The sequence below is a fragment of the Rhinopithecus roxellana genome, chromosome 15 (assembly GCF_007565055.1).
Source record: "Rhinopithecus roxellana isolate Shanxi Qingling chromosome 15, ASM756505v1, whole genome shotgun sequence".
Lineage (NCBI taxonomy): Eukaryota > Metazoa > Chordata > Mammalia > Primates > Cercopithecidae > Rhinopithecus > Rhinopithecus roxellana.
Genome location: NC_044563.1, coordinates 45,275,436 through 45,294,998, shown reverse-complemented (window position 1 = coordinate 45,294,998; position 19,563 = coordinate 45,275,436). Strand labels below are relative to the sequence as shown.

Sequence of the window (19,563 nt, the reverse complement as noted above, 5' to 3'; positions counted from 1 at the left end):
CTTAACCCAGTGAGGACGTATCAGCCATGGAGGTGTGTGGCTCAGAACTATCTTAAGGGAACCTGCTGACGGAGGGCAATTGGTGGACAGCCTTCAGTTTGCACACTCTCCCTGGATTGCTTAATGATTGAGCATGGAGGAGGACTGGGGGAAACCATTCCTGCCCAACTGAGACTCTGCTGGGGCAGGAACTTCCCACCGGCCTGACGGAGCTGGGGAGACTCTCCCTGGGCTCTCTTACTCAGTCCTCACTCCCTCCTGCTCTCCCTTCACAGGTGTCTGACCTGTACTACAGTCTGAAGGCCCCACTCACCCCCAACTCCTCCCACTCCCTCCCCCTTTATTCTTCACAGGTGTCTACCCAGTACCTCTCTCACACATCTATTTCCCCCATTTTTAAAGAGGCAACAAGACTCAGAGAGGTGAAGCAGCCTGCTTAAGACCTTGGACTCATAAGTGCAGGAGTCAGGATTCAAAGCTGGGCTGTTGGGTCCAGAGTCTATGGTCTTAAGCACTCAGTCGTGCTGCATGGGTGGCTCTTCTGCATACCAACAAGAATCAATTTTTCTTTTTAAGGACACTGTTCTGGGTCCATACTGCTTTGATATCACTGTAGTAGGTGTGGGGGAGGGTGTAGTTTAAGGGACAGAAAAGAACAGGAAATATCTGTTAACCCTTCACCCCAAATCTTGGCTACACATAAGATCTGAGGTGGATTTAGCACTTTGTCAAAGATACCACAGGTTTACGTTTAGAAAGATGGTGGATCCTGGCCTCCTGTCTCACTCTCCTAATCCCCTGGATTGGACACCCTTGAAACTGTTTAGAATTCTTCACTGGTAGGGGTATGTGCATGTGTGTGTCAGTGGGGGAGACCTAAAGGGTGAAAGTGGTGCATACATGGTGCCCACCCTTCCACATGGTACCTTCAAAGTGACCATCAAAAGCCACTTAGAAGCATCAAACATCCAGAAAGAAGAAATGATAAATGATAGTAGAGTAACATGATGAATAGCTAGGCAGTAATTAAAATTGGTGGTTTTAAGACTTTGCAATCACCTGGACAAATTTGTAAGAGATTATTTAAAGTGGAAAAAGCAGGATACAAAATTACACAGATATCATAATTATAACTCTCTGAAACACACATACAGAGCTTGGAAGGACATACATTAAAAAATGACTGAAAATAGTATTACTCTTGGCACTGGCAGAAAACATTCACTTTGCCAGTTCTTACAAAGATTAAAAGGGTCCATGGTGAGTTATAATTTGGAATGTTGCCAACTCACAGATTTGAATCTTAGTGCATCAGGCAGCATAGAGTGAATTTCTCAATCCTGCATATGCAGTTTCTAGGGTAAGTTAAGCTCCCCAGTGGTGCTAAGGGAGTTTTACATTTTCAAAAAATTTCTCAGTATACTGCAGTAAAGATCAAAGGTCAACCATAATGAGATACTGCTAAGATACAAGGGCAACTATGAAAAGCTTTTTAAAAGTCCTTATATTTTGCTTCCATAATAAAATGTACTATGTCTCAGATACTTTAACCACAAAACATGAAAAAGAGTTCCCTTATGGATATGACGTTAAAAAATAGCTTATGTTTATATAGAGCTCTCAAGTAATGCACTCATTTGTTCCTTCTAATAGTCTGACCTCTTCTCATCCCATTTTAGAGGAAGTTGGAGTTCAAGGGTTTAAATAAACTGCCCAAGCTCACAGAGCCAGAAAGTAGCTATGCTGAGATTGAGCTTTGTCTGGGTCTCATGATGAAGCGTCCTCTTTGTCCCATCACTTGATATTGTGGAAGCCAGGGAACCAGAGAGCCAAGGGGCAGCTCCTTACCCTCTGCCTGGTCCTCCTGGAAGAGGTCAGTAGTGGCTGGGAAGGTCCAGGCTCTTGACCTGCAGACCAGGCTGGGGAACGGGGAGAGCTGGAATGAGTTCAGAGGAAAGGCTGTGTCCACATCTCTAGTCAACTGGTTCTTTTTTAGCAGGAGTGGAAATGGCTTCTCTAAAAGAGTAGTGGGCAGAGCTCCCACAGCTGACTTGGCACAACATGGAACAAGCAGCCCACATTCTGCTCTGTATACGCCAACTGATTCAGATATAACAATGCCTGCCAGTAAGGGGTAGGAGTAGTAACCTGCCTTGACCCCCTCCTTGTAGCCCTCCTCTATCTTGACTTCTTCATATGATTTAGAAGAGAAGAGAAGATTTCAGCAGATAGTATTGCCAGATAAAATATAGGACGCCCAGTTAAATTTGAATTTCAGACAGGCAATAATTAAAAAGAAATGTTTAGAATTAAGTGTGACCTATGTATTATGTGGAGCACACTTACGCTAAAAAATGTTGACTTGCTTATCTGAAATTTAAATGTCACTGGTGTCCAGTATTTTTATTTGCTAAATCTGGTAACCCTATCAATAGAGGCAGAGGAATCTTCAAGTTTGGAGGCAACATGCCGTGGGGGAAAGGACGCTGCTAGACCTGGTGGCTGTGGTCAGGATGCTCCCCTCTGAGCATCCTCGGTAGGGCCCAAAGGGGCTCTAGGCTTTCAAATCAGATAGACCTGGATTTGAATTGAGGCTTTGTCACTTGACTAGCTCTGTGACTTTGGGGAAGGTATTTAACTTTTCTCTGCTCTCTGTTAAATAGGGATGATAATTTCTATCACACAATGGAAGCTCTTTGAGCTCCTCATTCATCTGCATCTCCCCAGCTAATTGTACAGTGATGGAACACATAAGCCCTTGAGAAGCATTTAGTGATATGATTGCCAGAGTCCTGGGACTGGGCTAAGGAGATGCTGAATTAAAAACTAGGAAGGTCTTAGAAATCACTTGGTTCAGCTTCCTCCAAATGAGTTTTTGAAGGTTGGAAAGAATAAATGAGCTGCCCAAAGTCACAAAACACATTGGTGGAAACAACACGGCAGAAATCATGGTTTCTAGACCAGGACTCTTCCCAGGGTGGGAACCAGGTTTATTCACTTCCAAACTTTAGTATTCAGTAGGGTGCCTGGCACCTAAATATTGAGTGATAAAATCTTTCCCCTCTGTTAGTTACTGAGTCCCCTTTGGAATCAAGTAAGTCCATGATTATAATTTTAGGTGAAGGCCTTTATTCAAAGTGGGTGAAGCAGAACTTTCTCATCTGCTGTGGGAGTTAGAGGGTTGAGTGTGTTCTCTGTGGCTATTTGCCTAGCTCTGCCTCCCGTAAGGTTTGTCTTGGAGACAAAATGTCATGGAAAACGAAACGGTTTCCTCCTCTTCACTGCCCATATCAGTGAGCATTGCATTTCAGCTGGTAGACAGATAAACCTCCTGGTTGAAAAAATATTTATCTTGCATAGCAACAGGCATGCTGTGATATTACTCAGGGAACCTGGGGGTCTGGGAGGTCACAGGATTGGATTCATGCTGTGGGCACAGCATGCTTTCTCCTTACAGTGGCAGTCCCACCTACCACTCATTCCTTGGGAAGCTCAGCTAAGCCTGGGGTAAGCTACAAAAATCCTAGCAAGGGCATCCTCATAGGTTACACATGTGTAGAGAGTGAGCTCTATGATGGCACCACATGGTGAAGGCTAAATAATGATAATCTTGCAAGGTAGAAGAAACCCTGCAACACCCAGCCTGATAATCTTGCAAGGTAGAAGAAAGTCTGCAACACCCAGCCTGGTTGTCAACTCCATGCTTCCTTGGCAATCCAATAGCACCCAAAGCACTATTTACCAGGCTCTGCTGATGCTTGTTTCCCTAAGCAGACACGAGTCCCCTCCCTCCTCCCATTCTTCAGTTCCAGAAGATCACACAGCATCTCCTTCTGAGGTGAATTCATAGAGGCTCAAGACTTCTGCCAGGAGAAGACCTCCAGGGCTCAGCAGGGTCATTTTAAAGCCAAGCCCCATCCCCCAGGATTCCCCCACCCTGCCTTAGCACAGGGTGGCATGAGCGCTGGGTTTGGAGTCAAACCTTGGGGAAGCCCTTTCTGCTCGGAGTCTCTTTTACCCTGTAAAACAAGGGGGTTGAACAAGATGGTACTCAGGTGCCTTCTAACCTGAATAGTCTGTGACTGGCTGCATATGGATGAAACAAAATAAATCCAATTCACATGCAGCCACGATGGAAGGCTGAGCAGGCACTCCCTTCCCCTACCCCCTTGGAACTTAATCATGGGATGTCCTTTCTTCATGGGATCACGTCTCCACATATTTATTTTTCCAAATCTCCTTGTTGTCGGCAGGTAAAAGTGACGCAGAGTTTCAGGGCTGTGGACAGCAGATGTTTTCCTTCAACAGGAAACCTGGCGGGGTGTTGTCTTTGACTGTGATTAAAGCTCCTGTTGCCTCAGGAGTTTTTATGGAGACATACACACAGATGGTCAAGTTATTCTGACACTAAAAACCCCCATGACAGCATCCTCCCTGCATGGACATGTGAGATTAAAATGGTAAAAGGCCAAGTTTCCCTCTGTTACATCTCAGGCTTGCTCTGAGCAAAAGGTGTGCCCTGGGACTTCTGGGGGGAATGTCTTGCAAACGGATTCATTGGGGAAAAAAAAAAAAAGAAAAAGGAACTGTAGTTGGGAGATCACATAGCAAATCCATTTGAAAAGAGAAAAATCACCATCTTGCTAATGTTGGTCACTTTATAACTTTGAAAATTTTGTGTCCTGAGTTTCCTCAAATGGGTCTGGAGGGGGCACACCATTCCCTGGAGGGGATGGTGTAAACAGTATTGCTATCCTCTGACTTGATTCTGAATGTCCATGGGATCCTGTCTGTGTGAAACACCCATTCTCGGCCCCCATTTCCCAGTCTATAATGCAAACACCAGACCCCTTGGAGCAGTGCACCATGTTGGGCAAGGCAGCTGTGGAGCCAGAGAGCTGTGGAGCCAGAGAGCTGGGTTCCAATCCCAGCTCTGACACTTAGAGCTGTGGGACCTGAGGTAAGTAGTTGACATGTTTCCGTCTCAGTTTCCTTATCTGAAAATGGGGAGAATAATATACTGGGGAAGAACGGCTTCCTCTCACCCCCGGGGCACATACGGGGGGCAGATCAGGGCATGTTCTTTCCTCCCAGATGGGGGTACTCTGGTCCCTCCCTGACATAAGATGCAGACCCAGGGGAGGTTCTCTCCCCTCTACATCCAGGAGGAAGAGGTGATTCTAGAGGCCTAAAGCACCAGAAGAAGTAGACGCTTTGAGTAGATGTGACACATGACTCATTAAAGTGACCAATTAGGTGACAGTGTTGAAACACTGACAACTAGAATATTCTATTCAGGCTGACCCATTGGCTCAGCAGGGTGCCTGACACCCACTAAACACTCAATAAACTTTTATTAACTAAGGCAAAGTGTTCACAAAAGAATCTTAATTGAAGAAATTAGAACAAAATTACATTATGATTACACCTAGGTAATAACTACCTTTATGTATAGGCATAGAAAAATATTGGGAAGAAACACAAATGCAGCATTGTGGGAGAAATACCATTTCCTTTTTCTTTAAAATTTTGAATAATGTTCTAAATTTATTTTAGCAATAAAAATTCTGAAAATCAAGAAAAAAATCTTTACTTATAAAGCAACAGAAACTAGGCACAGATGTAACATGGGGAGAGGAGCACAAACTTGGATTTGGCTCCTAGCCCTGCCTCTTCTAGCAGATCTTCTTGGGCAAATAAAACTCTCTGGGCCTCAGTTTCCTATGCTGTAAAAAACAGGGTAATGACAGATGCTCCACTCACAGGGTTATTGCAAGGCTTAAACTGAGTGGTCCATAAAAAGGGCCTGAGCCACAATTACTGCTACCTTCCTGTCATTTTTTCTGGTGGGTTTGTTACAAGTTAGAGCCAGCTCTAAACTTCAGCATATCATTGCTGAGTGCTGGACCTTCAATGACAAATGATCCCAATGCACCAGCACAGCCAGCACCCTTCCAGTGGATGCAGTGGCCTCAGAATCAAACTCAATCTGTTCTAATTCTTGCCCAAAGCCAGCTTTTAGAAGGAATGAAGGTCTCAATTAAATCCAGTTGGAACACAGCAGGAGGTATTGGAGAGGAAGAATAAAACAAAGTTTGCTGCGCTCATCCATGTCTGCAAAGAAGCATTCTGTGAGGCCAAAAGACAATTTCAGCAAAACTCAGATATCTGGCTGGGGGTAGGGCATTACTGTGCAGAGCAAAACTTGAAGACTGGTTTTGATGAGCAGCTGTAAAGCATGTATCCTGATCCAGCCTCCTGTCTCCTGAGCTGGTGAGGAGACACATGGAGACCAGGCAGTTTTAGAGGTTGAAGGATACTTAGTAACTTTCTGGTCTAGTCTCTCAATAAACTGAAAGGGAATTAAGTCTAAGGAGGTGCAGTGACTTATCTGGCTCGTCATGGTACTGGAACCAAAGTCCCTGGCTCGTCATGGTACTGGGAACCAAGGTCCCAAACCAATAGTTTTCCCACTTTCTTGCCCTCCCTCATCTCATTCCCACCCCCAGGATTTCCCAGCTGTTAAGCAAGGTCTGCCCACCATTCCATCATTTGATCGTATCTGCAGATGAAGCCTGAATAAGCATCATTCCTTACTAGGATCTAAAGTGCTTGCTTTTGTTTGAAATGGGGATGCCTGGGCTGGGCATGGTGGCTCACGTCTGCAATCCCAGCATTTTGGAAGGCCGAGGCCAGCGGATCACTTGAGGTCAGGAGTTTGAGACCAGCCTGACCAACATGGTGAAACCCCATCTCTACTAAAAATAAAAAAATTAGCTGAGCGTGGTGGCGCATGCCTGTAATCCCTGCTACTGAGACAGGAGAATTGCTTGAACCAGGAAAGCAGAGGTTACAGCGAGCCAAGATCACACCACTGCATTCTAGCCTGGGCAACAGAGGGAGAGTCCATCTCAAAAAAAAAAAAAAAAAAAAAAAAAAAAAGAAATGGGGATTCACTGTGTTTAGGCAAGAGGAAGGCCATGTAAAGAGTCTTGGCAAATTTTCTTAAGAGAGATCACTGCAGAATGCAAATAAGAATAACTGTTTGACAATGTGAATCAAGAATTTAAGAAATGACCATTCCTTTTTCTTCAATACTTACATTTCTAGAAATTTATCCTAAGGAAATACTCAGAGATAGTAACAAAGACTCATCTGCAAAAATGGGTTTCAGAGCACAATTTATGTTTTAAAAAGACTAGAAACAACCGAAGTGCCCAACTGTGGGGGTTTTCTTATACAAATTATGATACTCCAGGTAGCTATTAAACTGACACTACGGAAGAATGGTTAATTAAGTCTAAGGACTTAATTAACTTAATGGTTAATTTTAGCCATAAAAATTTTAGCAACAAAATTTTTAATTTTATTAAAATCTTCCTTCCTTCCTTCCTTCCTTCCTTCCCTCCTTCCCTCCTTCTTTCTTTTCTTTCTTTTCTTTCTTTTCTTTCTTTCTTTCTTTCTTTCTTTCTTTCTTTCTTTCTTTCTTTCTTTCTTTCTTTCTTTCTTTCTTTCTTTCTGTCTCTCTCTCTCTCTCTCTCTCTCTCTCTCTCTCTTCTTTCTTTCTTTCTTTCTTTCTTTCTTCTCTTTACCCTCAGTGCCTAGCAATGTATGTTCATGGATTTAACCAAACCCTATGGTGCCCATAGCTCATCAGGACATGTGTAGCCTAGAGTGGATCCAAAGCCAGGTTCCAATGAAGAGATGAGGGACCTATAAACTTAACTGTTGTAGAGATAGAGCGAGCTGGCACTGGTGAAAGAAAACTCATGATAGATAATTAAATTTGAAAAAGAAATATAAAATACTGTATATATAATAAGAACACAACTTTTGTTTTATAAGTTCATGGAAAAAAAAAAGGCTGGGAGAAAATATGCCAATATGCAAACAATGATTAGCACTTGTTGTGTGGCTGATACCTTATTTTTAACACTTCACTGAATTGTCTCTATTTATTTATTTATTTATTTATTTATTTATTTATTTATTTATGATAGAGTCTTGCTCTGTCACCCAGGCTGGAGTGCAGTGGTGTGATCTCAGCTCACTGCAAGCTCTGCCTCCCAGGTTCTCCTGGGATTCTCCTGTCTCAGCCTCCCCAGTAGCTGGGATTACAGGTGTGTGCCACCACACCCAGCTAATTTTTGTATTTTTAGTAGAGATGGGATTTCACCATGTTGGTCAGGCTGGTCTCAAACTCCTGGCCTCAGGTGATCCCGCCCTGATTGGCCTCCCAAAGTGCTGGGAAAACAGGCATGAGTGACTGTGCCCGGCCTCAATTTTGAAAAGATGAACATGCACTGATCTCAAAGATAAATATCATTAAGAGGGAATCCTTGGATATTTTTTCATGTTTTCTGACACAGAGACAGAGCTGCGAATCACAGACATGCCCATGGTGGTTCCCAGAGCAAGGAAACCCTTGGCTGGGGCCTGAACTCCTTAAACCACAAACTGCTAGGAATCGTGCAGCTGTAGGATCTCACCTGTCTGAGTCAGACATTTTGGCACCTGATACTTTGAATTCTAATCCTTCCATTGGGGCAGACTGCCTTGAGAATGCAAAAAACACAGCCCAGGGGTCACTCCCACCTCAAGGGAAATGGAAACTGCATGGGGTAATGGGGGTCAAAGAGCAAGGAAGCCCAAGCAGGGGTCATTGTGGGTATAGAGGGCCTCATAGAGGTAGGATCAAGGGGACCCAGGAGTGGGAGAGGGAACAGAATGGAGCTAGGGGTGGGCAACCAGGGAAGAAGGTCCTCTACTCCACAACTGTGTAGGAGGAGTACCCTGGTCTAGGGGATGCCAAGAAAGAAATGGCCCCTTGCTGTGTAGATATAACCACCCACAAACATGCTCCTCACCCTGTCCCAGTTGCCACCTTCTGGCCCCAGAGCTCCCGGCCTGGGCAGTGTGTTACCTCATTGTTGGTGCCGACATCCAGTAGCACAGGGAGGCACTGCTGTGGGTTCACTCCTCCACACGCTGTGTACAGGGCCAGCTTGCCCACAGGGATGCCCATGCCATAGCAGCCCAGGTCTCCCAGGCCCAGGATGCGTTCCCCATCAGTCACCACCACGGCCTGAAAAACAGCAGGGCACCATCAATCAGGGACAGCACTTCCTGTGACAGAGTGCTCATTTTAGCAGCCCCGGCCCATCAGGCTTGGTGACTGGATGCCCACCGACTTTGCCGGTGTGGAAGAGTTTGTCTGGGATAAGGCCAGAGCATTTATTCACCTTCAGGTGGCCGGTCCTTCCTGGCAGGCTGGTGAGAAACCCTACTGAGAGGAGATGACAGAAAGATGCCTGCCTTGCATTCTGAGCTTCAGGTGGGGGCTGCAGAAACAGCTAGAGGGAAACCACATCAAGTCACTTCGCTCTTCCTCAAGGAAACTAAACAGACACTCTCAGCCTGAGACTTGGGGTGGTGGGGAGGGAAGGGCATAATTAAAAGAGAAAATGAAAAATAAGTGTTCATGCTGCTGCTACAGCTCCAGGATTTAGAGGCTAATCTAAATGCTCTCCAACCTACTCCTGGATTATGAAAAATCCGATTTGCAAAGAACAGGACTCCTTGTGACATCTTCTAGGATCATTATTGCACATGAAATCAGGAAGAGTTCCAAGCTGCACTGGGATTTACCTTTTGCATTTGGCAAAGAATTGCTGAGGTACTAGCTGTCGTGCTCCTTCAAGGCTTACCTACTGTGAATTAATAGATGTGAATGAAGCTGATGGTGATGAGAGGAATAATTGTATTATTATAATGGATATTCTTTTATTCATGTAATGCATATTTATGAAGCACCTACTTTGCATAAGACACTGTGACAAATTCTGGGGGAGCTTCAGTCTGCACATCTACAAAAACAAATACGCACAGACCCAGTCCTTAAAGGATTAATGGGCCAAAGGAGAGATGGAATGTGTATATTAATAATAATGATTCTGGGAGGGAAGCTGGACTGCAGCAGAATAGCATACAGGGCGGCAGAGATTAGAAGATGGGAGGGTAACCCTTCATGGGTGAAGGGACACACATGCCCTGCCTTGGACAGGTGGAGATTGTGGGGCATGGGTCGGGAGAAGGGCATTTGATACAAAAGAAAGTTAAAATCCAGGGTAGAGGTGCTGGGGGTGGGGAGAAGGTAGGGTGTGTTTGGGGAACGAGGAGGTGTAGGTTGCAGAAAGGGAAAGAATGGAAAGTCAGGCAGGAGTCAGACTGTGAAAGGCCTTGAATGTCTGGTCAAGGAGAGCCCCTCAGGGTAATGGTGAAGTTGTTTGTAGGCCACTCTCACCTGCTCACCAGCGCCAGCTCTCTCTATCTCTACAACAGTTAAGTTTATAGGTCCCTCATCTCTTCATTGGAACCTGGCTTTGGATCCACTCTAGGCTACACATGTCCTGATGGGCTATGGGCACCATAGGGTTTGGTTAAATCCATGAACATACATTGCTAGGCACTGAGGGTAAAGAGATGAAGACCCATTCTTTCCCTGGAAGAGTTTATGATCTGGTACCCAAAGGGCTTATGGTTTCTTCTCACTTCTATTCTCTCTTTTTTAGTGGAAATGGGTGTAGACAGTTTTAAAAACACTTCTCTGCTTCTGGAATGGGGTCTCTGGAGAGTGCAAGAGATCCATGAAAATCATGATATTCTTCCTTAGATTGGTCGACTGCCTCTGTGGAGAGTGCTCACAGACTGCATCTCATGTGACCCTCCCCATAACTTGGGCAGGTAGGTGGATCTGAGGTTGTTATCTCTGCTTCACAGGTGAGCAAACAGAAACCTTTATTTCCTCCATATATATGTTAAGTGTCGGCCACATGCCAGGCACTGGCTGCATGTTTCCACGTCAGTTATCTTAAAAGATTAGGTGACTTAGCAAGATCATCTTGCTAGTGAATGTGACAGGGCAAGGTTCCTGGTTCAGGGCTTCTTCTACCACCCCAACTGGCTGGGGTAAAGTGCCTGTGATCTTGGCAAAGTCCTGCCCTGCTTTGGCGCCACCCTCTCTGCAACCTGCATCTGACCTCCTCTTGGTAGCTCTCCCTGTTGGAGACTATGCCCTCATGCTGCCCCTGGGTGTCCAAACTCTGGGCATTTCTCTATCATCTCTCCTAATTAGAACTTCCTTATTATGGTTCCCATTCTCTCAGAATCCTTCTCTGTGCTGAAGGGGCAGTGAGTGACATGAAGTTAAACAGAGGAAATCTGCTACTCCAGGCTGTTATCCCCACAACCGTAGGATGGTGACAGGGCTCTGCAGTGGCACTCTCCCAGCCTGGACATGCCCCAGGGCACTCTACTGCATGCCCAGCTCCTCTGAATGAGTGTCTGACCTCCATCTACTGTCCACCCACAATCCTACCATGGTTATAGTTGAGTTATTGCAACAGTTTCACAATGAGACTGCTTGCCTCTCACCTTCTTTCCTTCCATTCTCTCCTGCCAACCAATGTCAGATTCATTGTGTTAAAAGCCCATTTTCATTATGCCATTCCCAGGCTCAAAGACCTTTAGTGACTTTGAACTGTCCGTAGAATAGAGTCCAAAATACTTAACTCTTTAATGATCTGAATCCAACCGACCTTCTGAAACTTATTTCCTGCTACACATCTGTACACAATTGCCTTCTCTGGCTGTGCTGGCCTTCTCATTCTTCCCAGACACACTCTGAATTTGCCTACCACCTCTCCATCTCAACCTGTCTATTCCTTTCTCCTGGAGGGTCCTTCTCCCCATTCTTCAGCAGCATAAATTCTGCTCATTATAATCTACTGAAATTTCTCCTTCCCCTGAATTGCCATATCTACCACATACCCTTCCTGTCCACTTGCCTGCCTTTTACAAGCATGTATTAAGGACCCACTGCCTGCCAAGACCTGCACAAGGTGTTATTTAATCCTTTGATGGTGAAAGCAGCTGGGATGTTATTAACTTTGTTTTAAAATGCACATTTTATCTCACCAAACAGCCTTAGTGGTTAATGGCAGGTGCTTTGGAGTCTGATAACCAGTTTTTGAATCTAGGATCCTTGATGATGTGCCATGTGTAATTTTAGATAAATAGATAACTATTCTGAGCTTCAATTCTCCATAAAATGGGTATAATAATAATAATACTTAACTCCTCAGGTTGTTGTAATGATGAAATAAAATAACATATGTCTCATTTTAACCTGGTGCCTTGTATAAAGTAAGAATGATGAATAAATGGTTGCTGCTCTTATGATTGTAATAATGATTATTATTTAGGGCAAAGATTATATCTCAGACTTTGAAATTATTTCTGATCTCTCCAGTTTTACATTAACACAGAAAGAACATGCAATAATTATCTGTTAAATGAATGAATGAAAAAGAAACCAAGGGGAGACCTTGGCAAATGCAATATTTAAGAAAGTCTGGCCATGCAAAACTTAACAGCTTTAACCTTGGCATCCTCATCCATTGCTATGGCTCCTACTGTCCTCTCTAAGTAGATGACACCTATAGATAACTGTCAGCTGGACATTGGCACTCAAATGTCCAGTACTATTCCCAAATCCCACAATTCCCTAACCAAAGGAATCCTCTTTTTCCTCTTACTCCTTTTGATCCTTTTTACTCTGCTATCCTCCTGCTCTCTGTTACCCTGTATCTTCCAAGTTCAAAAACGTCCAGTCTTCTTTGATTCTTCTCTGTTAGTCAACCACAGCCAATTGGTCACCAAGTTCTGCTGATTGTGCCTGCTCCCTATTTTAAACATCTGTTCCATTGTCTTCATATTATTGCTACTGCCTCGGATCGGATCATCCATCTTCACTTGAGCCACTGCAGTGTTCTCCTGACTCCAGTTCTCCTGACTGGTCTCTCTACTGGATTTTCCCCATTCCATTTCATTTTTTCCGAAGCACACCCAGATATATCACTTTCTTGCCCCCAGATCTCTAATGGTTCCCAATGTCTGTAAAACAAAGCCCAAACATCTTAGACTGGCTCCTAAAGCCTTCCATGGGCTAGGCCCAAGCTGCCCTTTGAATTTCCCCTTTATTCTTTCCATGCTCCATCCAAACTGAAATATTTCCAATTTTGCACAAGGCTTGTACTTTCTTGGATACATGCTATTTTACTTCTCCATTTCTTTATCTCCTTGATACAAATCTTACCACCGTTGTGTGTTTCAAGGAACAGTTCAAAAAGCATTTCCTTCCATGAAGCTTCCCTTCTGAATTTTTTCACTTCCTTCTCTGAATTCCCACAGCATTTTCCTCAACTACAAAACCTCTAATTCTCTTCCTTGTATTACAGTTGTACATTTCCTTGTGCTTCACAGTAGCTTGAAGCTCTTCTGGGGCCAGTAATGGGTTGTGTCATCTTTGATTCATCAGCACTTAACTTGGTGTCTGTAATGTGATACGCACTCACACATGGCGGGCAATGTGATAGATCCAACAGAGAGAACAAAGTGTCTTCGGCACTGAACAGAGTTCAGACCTGCTGTGGATTAACAAGTTTAGAGAGAAGACACTGCACCCTGTTTCTCATAACATCAATGGACCTTATGCTGGGAGCCACTAGTTCTGTAAATTATCAAAAGGCTGAGGGCAAACCTGGGCAGCATTCTTGAGCTTTAAAGCCAAGCAACCTTTTCTAGAACAACAGAATCACATGTTCCTTGTTTGGAAGAGTTTTATAATTCATAACTCCTCTGTCTCTCTATGACTATGGGGAGGTTTGGGGAATGCTGTGCCATATTCTTCCTTTGCCCACCTGCCTCAGACCTAAGGCCTTTTCTGAATTATTGCCCACACCCTTTAGTTTGGGTGGACCCAATGGGACTGACCCAAGACTGACCTGACGATCAAATGTCCTTGCTTGCTCTGGAGCTTCCTTGGATTTGTAGCTATAGTATAAACATACAGCACTGTTTATACAACCCTCTTCTTCCTCTTTTGTTTCATCCTTCCTTCTCATCTTACCTTTTATCCTCCCCCTCCTCCTTTTCTTCTTCTTCTGCTTCTCCCTCTCTCTCTTTCCACAACAAAAATAATGCACACTTCTTAGTTTCAAATCTTGGTTCCACTCCTCCCTTGCAAAGAACCTAACCTCTCAACTTCCTTGTCTAGAAAATGGGGATAACAATAGTCCCTACCTCTTACTGGGTTGCCATGAAAATCCAATGAGTTAATCTATGTAGAGCACTTGGCATCATACCACATGAGGTGGATACGATGATGTGCTGCCCAGATGCTCCTGCAGGAATGAAAGAATTATTTTCCCAGCTGTATCCTTGGATATCAGTCCACTTAGGGGAATTTCCTCTACTGAAAAGAGTCACCTTGCCCAAAGCCACACCTCCTTCCAAGGGCAGCCCAATACAGGAATCTAAAGGTCCACTCCGCTGCCTCACTTCTGGATGCCTTTGAAGGGCCATCCCAGCTCCAGAGCCTCCTCAGTGGCTCAGCGGAACCTTGCTTGAGATCTTACTGCAGCCCAACCTCTCCTTCTGCTCTATCCTATTTCCTTCCTTCCCACAAGTGTTGACCGACACAAGAGCACTCCCTAGTATGTCTCTGAGACTGTTTTTCAGGAATTCTAACCTCTGAAAATAAGCACAGAGTGGGCTTTAACACAAAGTGGGCCAACGCATGGTAGGTAGGCACTTGGCACTAGCAATCTGCTCTAAGTGTAAAAATCTAAGTGACTGTTTACAGAGGATGTACCCAGTAGCAAAGGAGGATCCCTTGGCTCTCAGCACCTCCTCCCGCGAAGCTCCTGGGACTGGGGTGAGGGAGAGATTTAGGAGCTTGGGAAAACTGTTAGGGAGGAGGCTATTCTCAGCTGGACCTTCCTATAGGCTCCAGGCAGTGGCCACTGTGGGAAAGAGTCAGAAAAGCAGTTCTCACTCCTCTTTGTGATTTACGCTGGACAGCTCAAGGCAGCCTGGCCTGGCCCGCCCCCTCCTTCCTGAAAAGCAAGTCCCACAAAACTTCGTGGTCTCCCCAGCCCTGGGCTTTGGCCCCATTTCCCTCGCAGACTACTTTTCTTACACTGCAGTTTTCAACTCCACTTTCTTGCTGGGAAACCACAGAAAGTCATTTTTTACTTTCTGAGTCGATTCAGAAGCTCCTCTAAACCACTCCTCTTCTCTAGGCAAGCAGCTAGCAACAGTTCTAAAGATACGTATACCTTGAAAAACTCTGTCTCCCCCACTTAGCAGCTGCTGGAGAAGTGATTTAGGACCACAGCTCTGGGCTGGGCACCAACACTTAATTGTGGGTAACCTCAGACAAGTCACTTAACCTCAGCTTGCTCATCTGACAAAAGACACAATCCTATACAGCCTTTTTTTTTTTTTTTTTTTTTTTTTTTTTTTTTTTTTTTGAGACAGGATCTCACTTTCTCACGCAGACTGAAATGCAGTGGCCCGATCTCAGCTCACTGCAACCTCTGCCTCCCAGGCTCAAGTGATTCTCCTGCCTCAGCCTCCCGAGAAGCTGGGACTACAGGTGCATGCCACCACGCCCAACTATTTGTATTTTTAGAAGAGACAGGGTTTCACCATGTTGACCAGGCTGGTCTTGAACTGCTGACCTCAGGTGATCTGCCCACCTCAGCCTCCCGAAGTGCTGGGATTACAGGCATGAGCCACCATGCCCGGCCCTTTGTTTGTTTGTTTGTTTTTTAGACAGAGTCTTGCTTGTTGCCCAGGATGTCGTACAGTGGCACAAGGCTCACTGCAACCTCCGCCTTCCGGGTTCAAGTGATTCTCCTGCCTCAGCCTCCTGAGCAGTTGGGACTACAGGTGCCTGCCACCCCAGCTCATTTTTGTGTTTTTAGTAGAGATGAGGTTTCACCATGTTGGCCAGGCTGGTCTCAAACACCTGACCTCAAGTGATCCGCCCGCCTCGGCCTCCCAAAGTGCTGGGATTACAGGTGTGAACCACGCCCGCCCAGTCTCACTCCTACATATTCTTCAGGACCCACATTGGGGGTTTCAGATGTCCTTAGTCCAACCTCTCCCAGTGACTGTGGGAATAGAATGAAGTAGTGAAGGAGAGGTTCTGCATCAGTTCCCAAGTGCTATGAAAGAATAATGAGCAGAGATTCCCTACCTAGGTAGGGAGACCTTCCTCTCCACTTTCTAAAATAACTGGAAAATACACATCAGAAAACAAGAAAGACTGTGGCTTGGAAATTCTAAACCTTTGAAAGGGCACCCTGGGGGTGGGGGGAGAGGAACCTCCAGATAAAGGCCAGTGAGTAGGGCAAGGAAGGGTCCGGGGTAAGCCACAGGCAGTCCAATCAGCTCCAGTGGACCTACTTACATGCCAAACTACAGGCCCAATATTCAGAGCTCCTGGCTTTTCCAGAGAAGCCAGAAATCCAAGTCCTTGGATATATATTTCTCATGAAATCTCCTGATTGAAAAATGTTGCCTACAAATTCAAAATGTTAGAAAACCACTAACAGCCAAATCAAATATGTCTAGGGGTCAAATCGTTTGATTGCTCATTTGTGGCCTGTGATTCCCAGGTAAGGGAGCCCCCTCAGGCCCCGCCTGCACTGCTGTATGGGCTACAGCTGCCTCCACCACCTCCAGTGATGACAGTATCCGTTCAAGTGCCCTTCGATGTGTATAGACTTTATCATAGTTAATCCTCACAATAGGAAAGCAAAGCTCAGAGAGAATATCGGCACACGCAGCAGGTAAGTGAAGCTTCAAGGCCAGAATCCGGGGCTGTCTTATTGCAAAGTCTGGTCTGATTCCTCTACACAGTCACTGGGACTGATCTCTAGGTTTCTTCAAAGTGAGACAGGAGTAAAGGATGGAGGTGGTCCCAGGCACTCACCTGTGTACTCTGCGGAACCACAGGGTGGGTGGGCAGTCAGTCACCTGTCTGCTCCTTGTCCTCTGGGGTCCTCTGTTTGGCAGCACAGATGTAGTGTACTGTCACTGTTTCTGGATCAGTCTTTCTAACTAGACTTTGAGCTCCTTGAGTATGGGCCCGTATACATTCTCTGTATCTGAACCTCCAGGGAGCTCTTCCAGAGTAGATGTTTTCTAAAAGATGGTTGAATGCAACTGAATTCAGTATTACGGGCCCAGATCTGCTCAGGCAACTTAACATTCTCCTTAGAGGCTCTGGATATCTCTCTTATTTGGGGACTGCTGGAGTCCTACCTCTTCCAGGGTGCCCAAAGCCCTGTTTCTTTTCCTCTAAAATCACAACAGTTGTGGTCACCGTCTCTTTGGCAATTAGCGTTCAGTATTTAGAAGGTTCTCAAAATATGTTATTAAGTCAATAACTATTTAGCTTCTAAGGTTCTATTTTGAATTTACATCTTGGTTTCTTAACCACAATACGAGGCAATTTGAGGGCAGGGTCCATGTTTTTCTCATTTTGCATCCCTCACAGCAAGGCCCTTGATAGAGTTGTGCCCTGTTATAAGAGGAACAATTGAAACCTGAAATCCAGTCCATGATCCCCTCACCAAGTCCCTGTGTCTGCTTGGAGGAAAGGGTGCCTTTTTGTTAAACAGAGGTACCTTTTCATCATTCTTTCTAGTTCCTCATAATTTGCACAAAAGCACCAAATATATTAGTGGAGAACCTCCCGGCACAGTATCTGTGACATGGAAGATGCTCAGTATGTCTATCAACTGAATTCATTCAACTCTGTAGGCATCTACTGAGTGCCTCCTATGTCCAAGGTTTCCCCATGGTTGAACTGTCCAGGAAAGTGAGTGAAAGAGGTAACTTTACAGGACCCCAGCAGCATATCCACTAAGATTAGTCCATCCAGTAAGCTGGCTTCCCTTAATGTCCTCAAGGTTTTATTATAGATTCATGCTAGACATGCTCTGGAAACTTGCTTCTCTGGGCCTGGGACCAAAACCTGCAGGGCCTGTAGGACATATAACTGAAGTTGAAGCAGATAAGCAGGAGGGAGAAGCACAAGGCAAAATGATACCCAGACACAGATGCAAAAAACGAGCGAGGACTAAAGTCCCAGGGCCTTGGCTGTGGCTCGAGCCTGGCTCCTGAGGGCCAAGGTTCTGTCCCCAACCTGGTCTGTTTTTAAATAATATCATTCCCTGGAGAGAGCCAGGAGTGGGTGGGACACAAAGAGAGGTAGATAGAAGGAAACTGTCTTTGGTGTCCAGTGGAGAAGGGTGGAGGGGCTCAGGGAATGGGCAGGGAAAAAGAGAGAGAGGTGCATGGTTCTCTTGTTGGCAGCAGAGACACAGTGTACTGTCATTGTTTCTGGATGAGGCTTTCTAACTAGACTTCGAGCTCCTCAAGTATGGGCCCGTATACCTTCTCTGTGTCTGAATCTCCAGGGAGCTCTTCCAGAGTAGAGTACCACAGCCTCCCAGGCAAGGTAGGGTGATGTAGAGCACTCATTGGCCCTGAGAGTTCCTTGTACTATACTTGGTCAGCACCAACACCTCCCCAGCTCAGGTGCCAAAAATGCCCTCACCCACCAGCCAGTGGATGTTCTGCATTTTTTTTTGCCTCACCCATATTGTTTCAGAAGCAACAATGATCTTAGATACCAGAACCCCTCAAACTCCTCCATAGATATCTCTATAGCAGGAGGAGATCTGGGGATTTAGCCAGAGGCTAATACATTTCTACAAATTTGCATGTTTTATATATAAAAATTAACATCACTAGGCATGGTGGCTCATGCCTGTAATCCCAGGACTTTGGGAGGCCTCGATGGACAGATCATTTGAGCCCAGAAGTTCAAGACCAGCCAAGGCAACATGGTAAAACCCCATCTCTGCAAAACACACACACACACACACACACACACACACACACACACACACACACACAAAATTACCCAGGCATAGTGGCCCACGCCTGTAGTCCCAACTATGGGGGAGGCTGAGGTGGGAGGATCACCTGAGCCCAGGAGATTGAGGTTGCAATAATCCATGACTACACTCCAGCCTGGATAACAGAGTGATACTCTGTCTCAAAAAAAAAAAAAAAAAAAAAAAAAAAAAAAAAAAATTAAGGCAACTTTTGCATTCTATAATGTATGTTGTTTGGTATATAGAAATGGTTTCTTCTTACATTTTTGAGTAAAATGGATGCTCCTGGAAGAAGTGGCAGGTTTATTTTGTCACTCTACATTTATGTCCCACATCCCCACCCCCACACTGCTGTGTACACCCGGGGTACACAGACCCAAGTGTGAAGATACTGTCCATCATAGGCTTTTACTCTTGGTGCAGAATGTCCTCACTCCACAGCCTAGTCTCTCCACTACCTAACTGTCCACAGCCTACCCCTAAATTCAAGGCTTAGCTCCACTGTCACTTCCCCCATGAAGTCATCCCAGAATCTCCTCAGGCTAAAAATCATCATTGCCTCTAGAAGAACACCCTCAGTTCTTTTTGTGTACTTTATTTATCTCTGGACAAGTACCACCTTGTTAGCCTTTTGTGCCTTTGGCTTATTTTCCGCATAACATGTCAGCTACTTGAGAAGAGGGTCTATGCCTGATTTCTCTCTGTGTCTACTATGGAAACTGACACCATATATTTAGCAGGGACT

General features: G+C 45.1%; 1 protein-coding gene across 2 annotated transcripts in view; it reads right to left on the bottom strand.

The window, feature by feature from the left end:
• ME3 (malic enzyme 3) overlaps positions 1-19,563 on the bottom strand; it is a 217,448-nt gene that overhangs the window by 53,944 nt on the left and 143,941 nt on the right. For both annotated transcript variants that reach the window (XM_010356026.1, XM_010356027.2), the window contains exon 6: positions 8,924-9,085. In XM_010356026.1, coding sequence (XP_010354328.1) covers positions 8,924-9,085 — 162 coding nt within the window. The remainder of the gene's footprint in view (positions 1-8,923; positions 9,086-19,563) is intronic.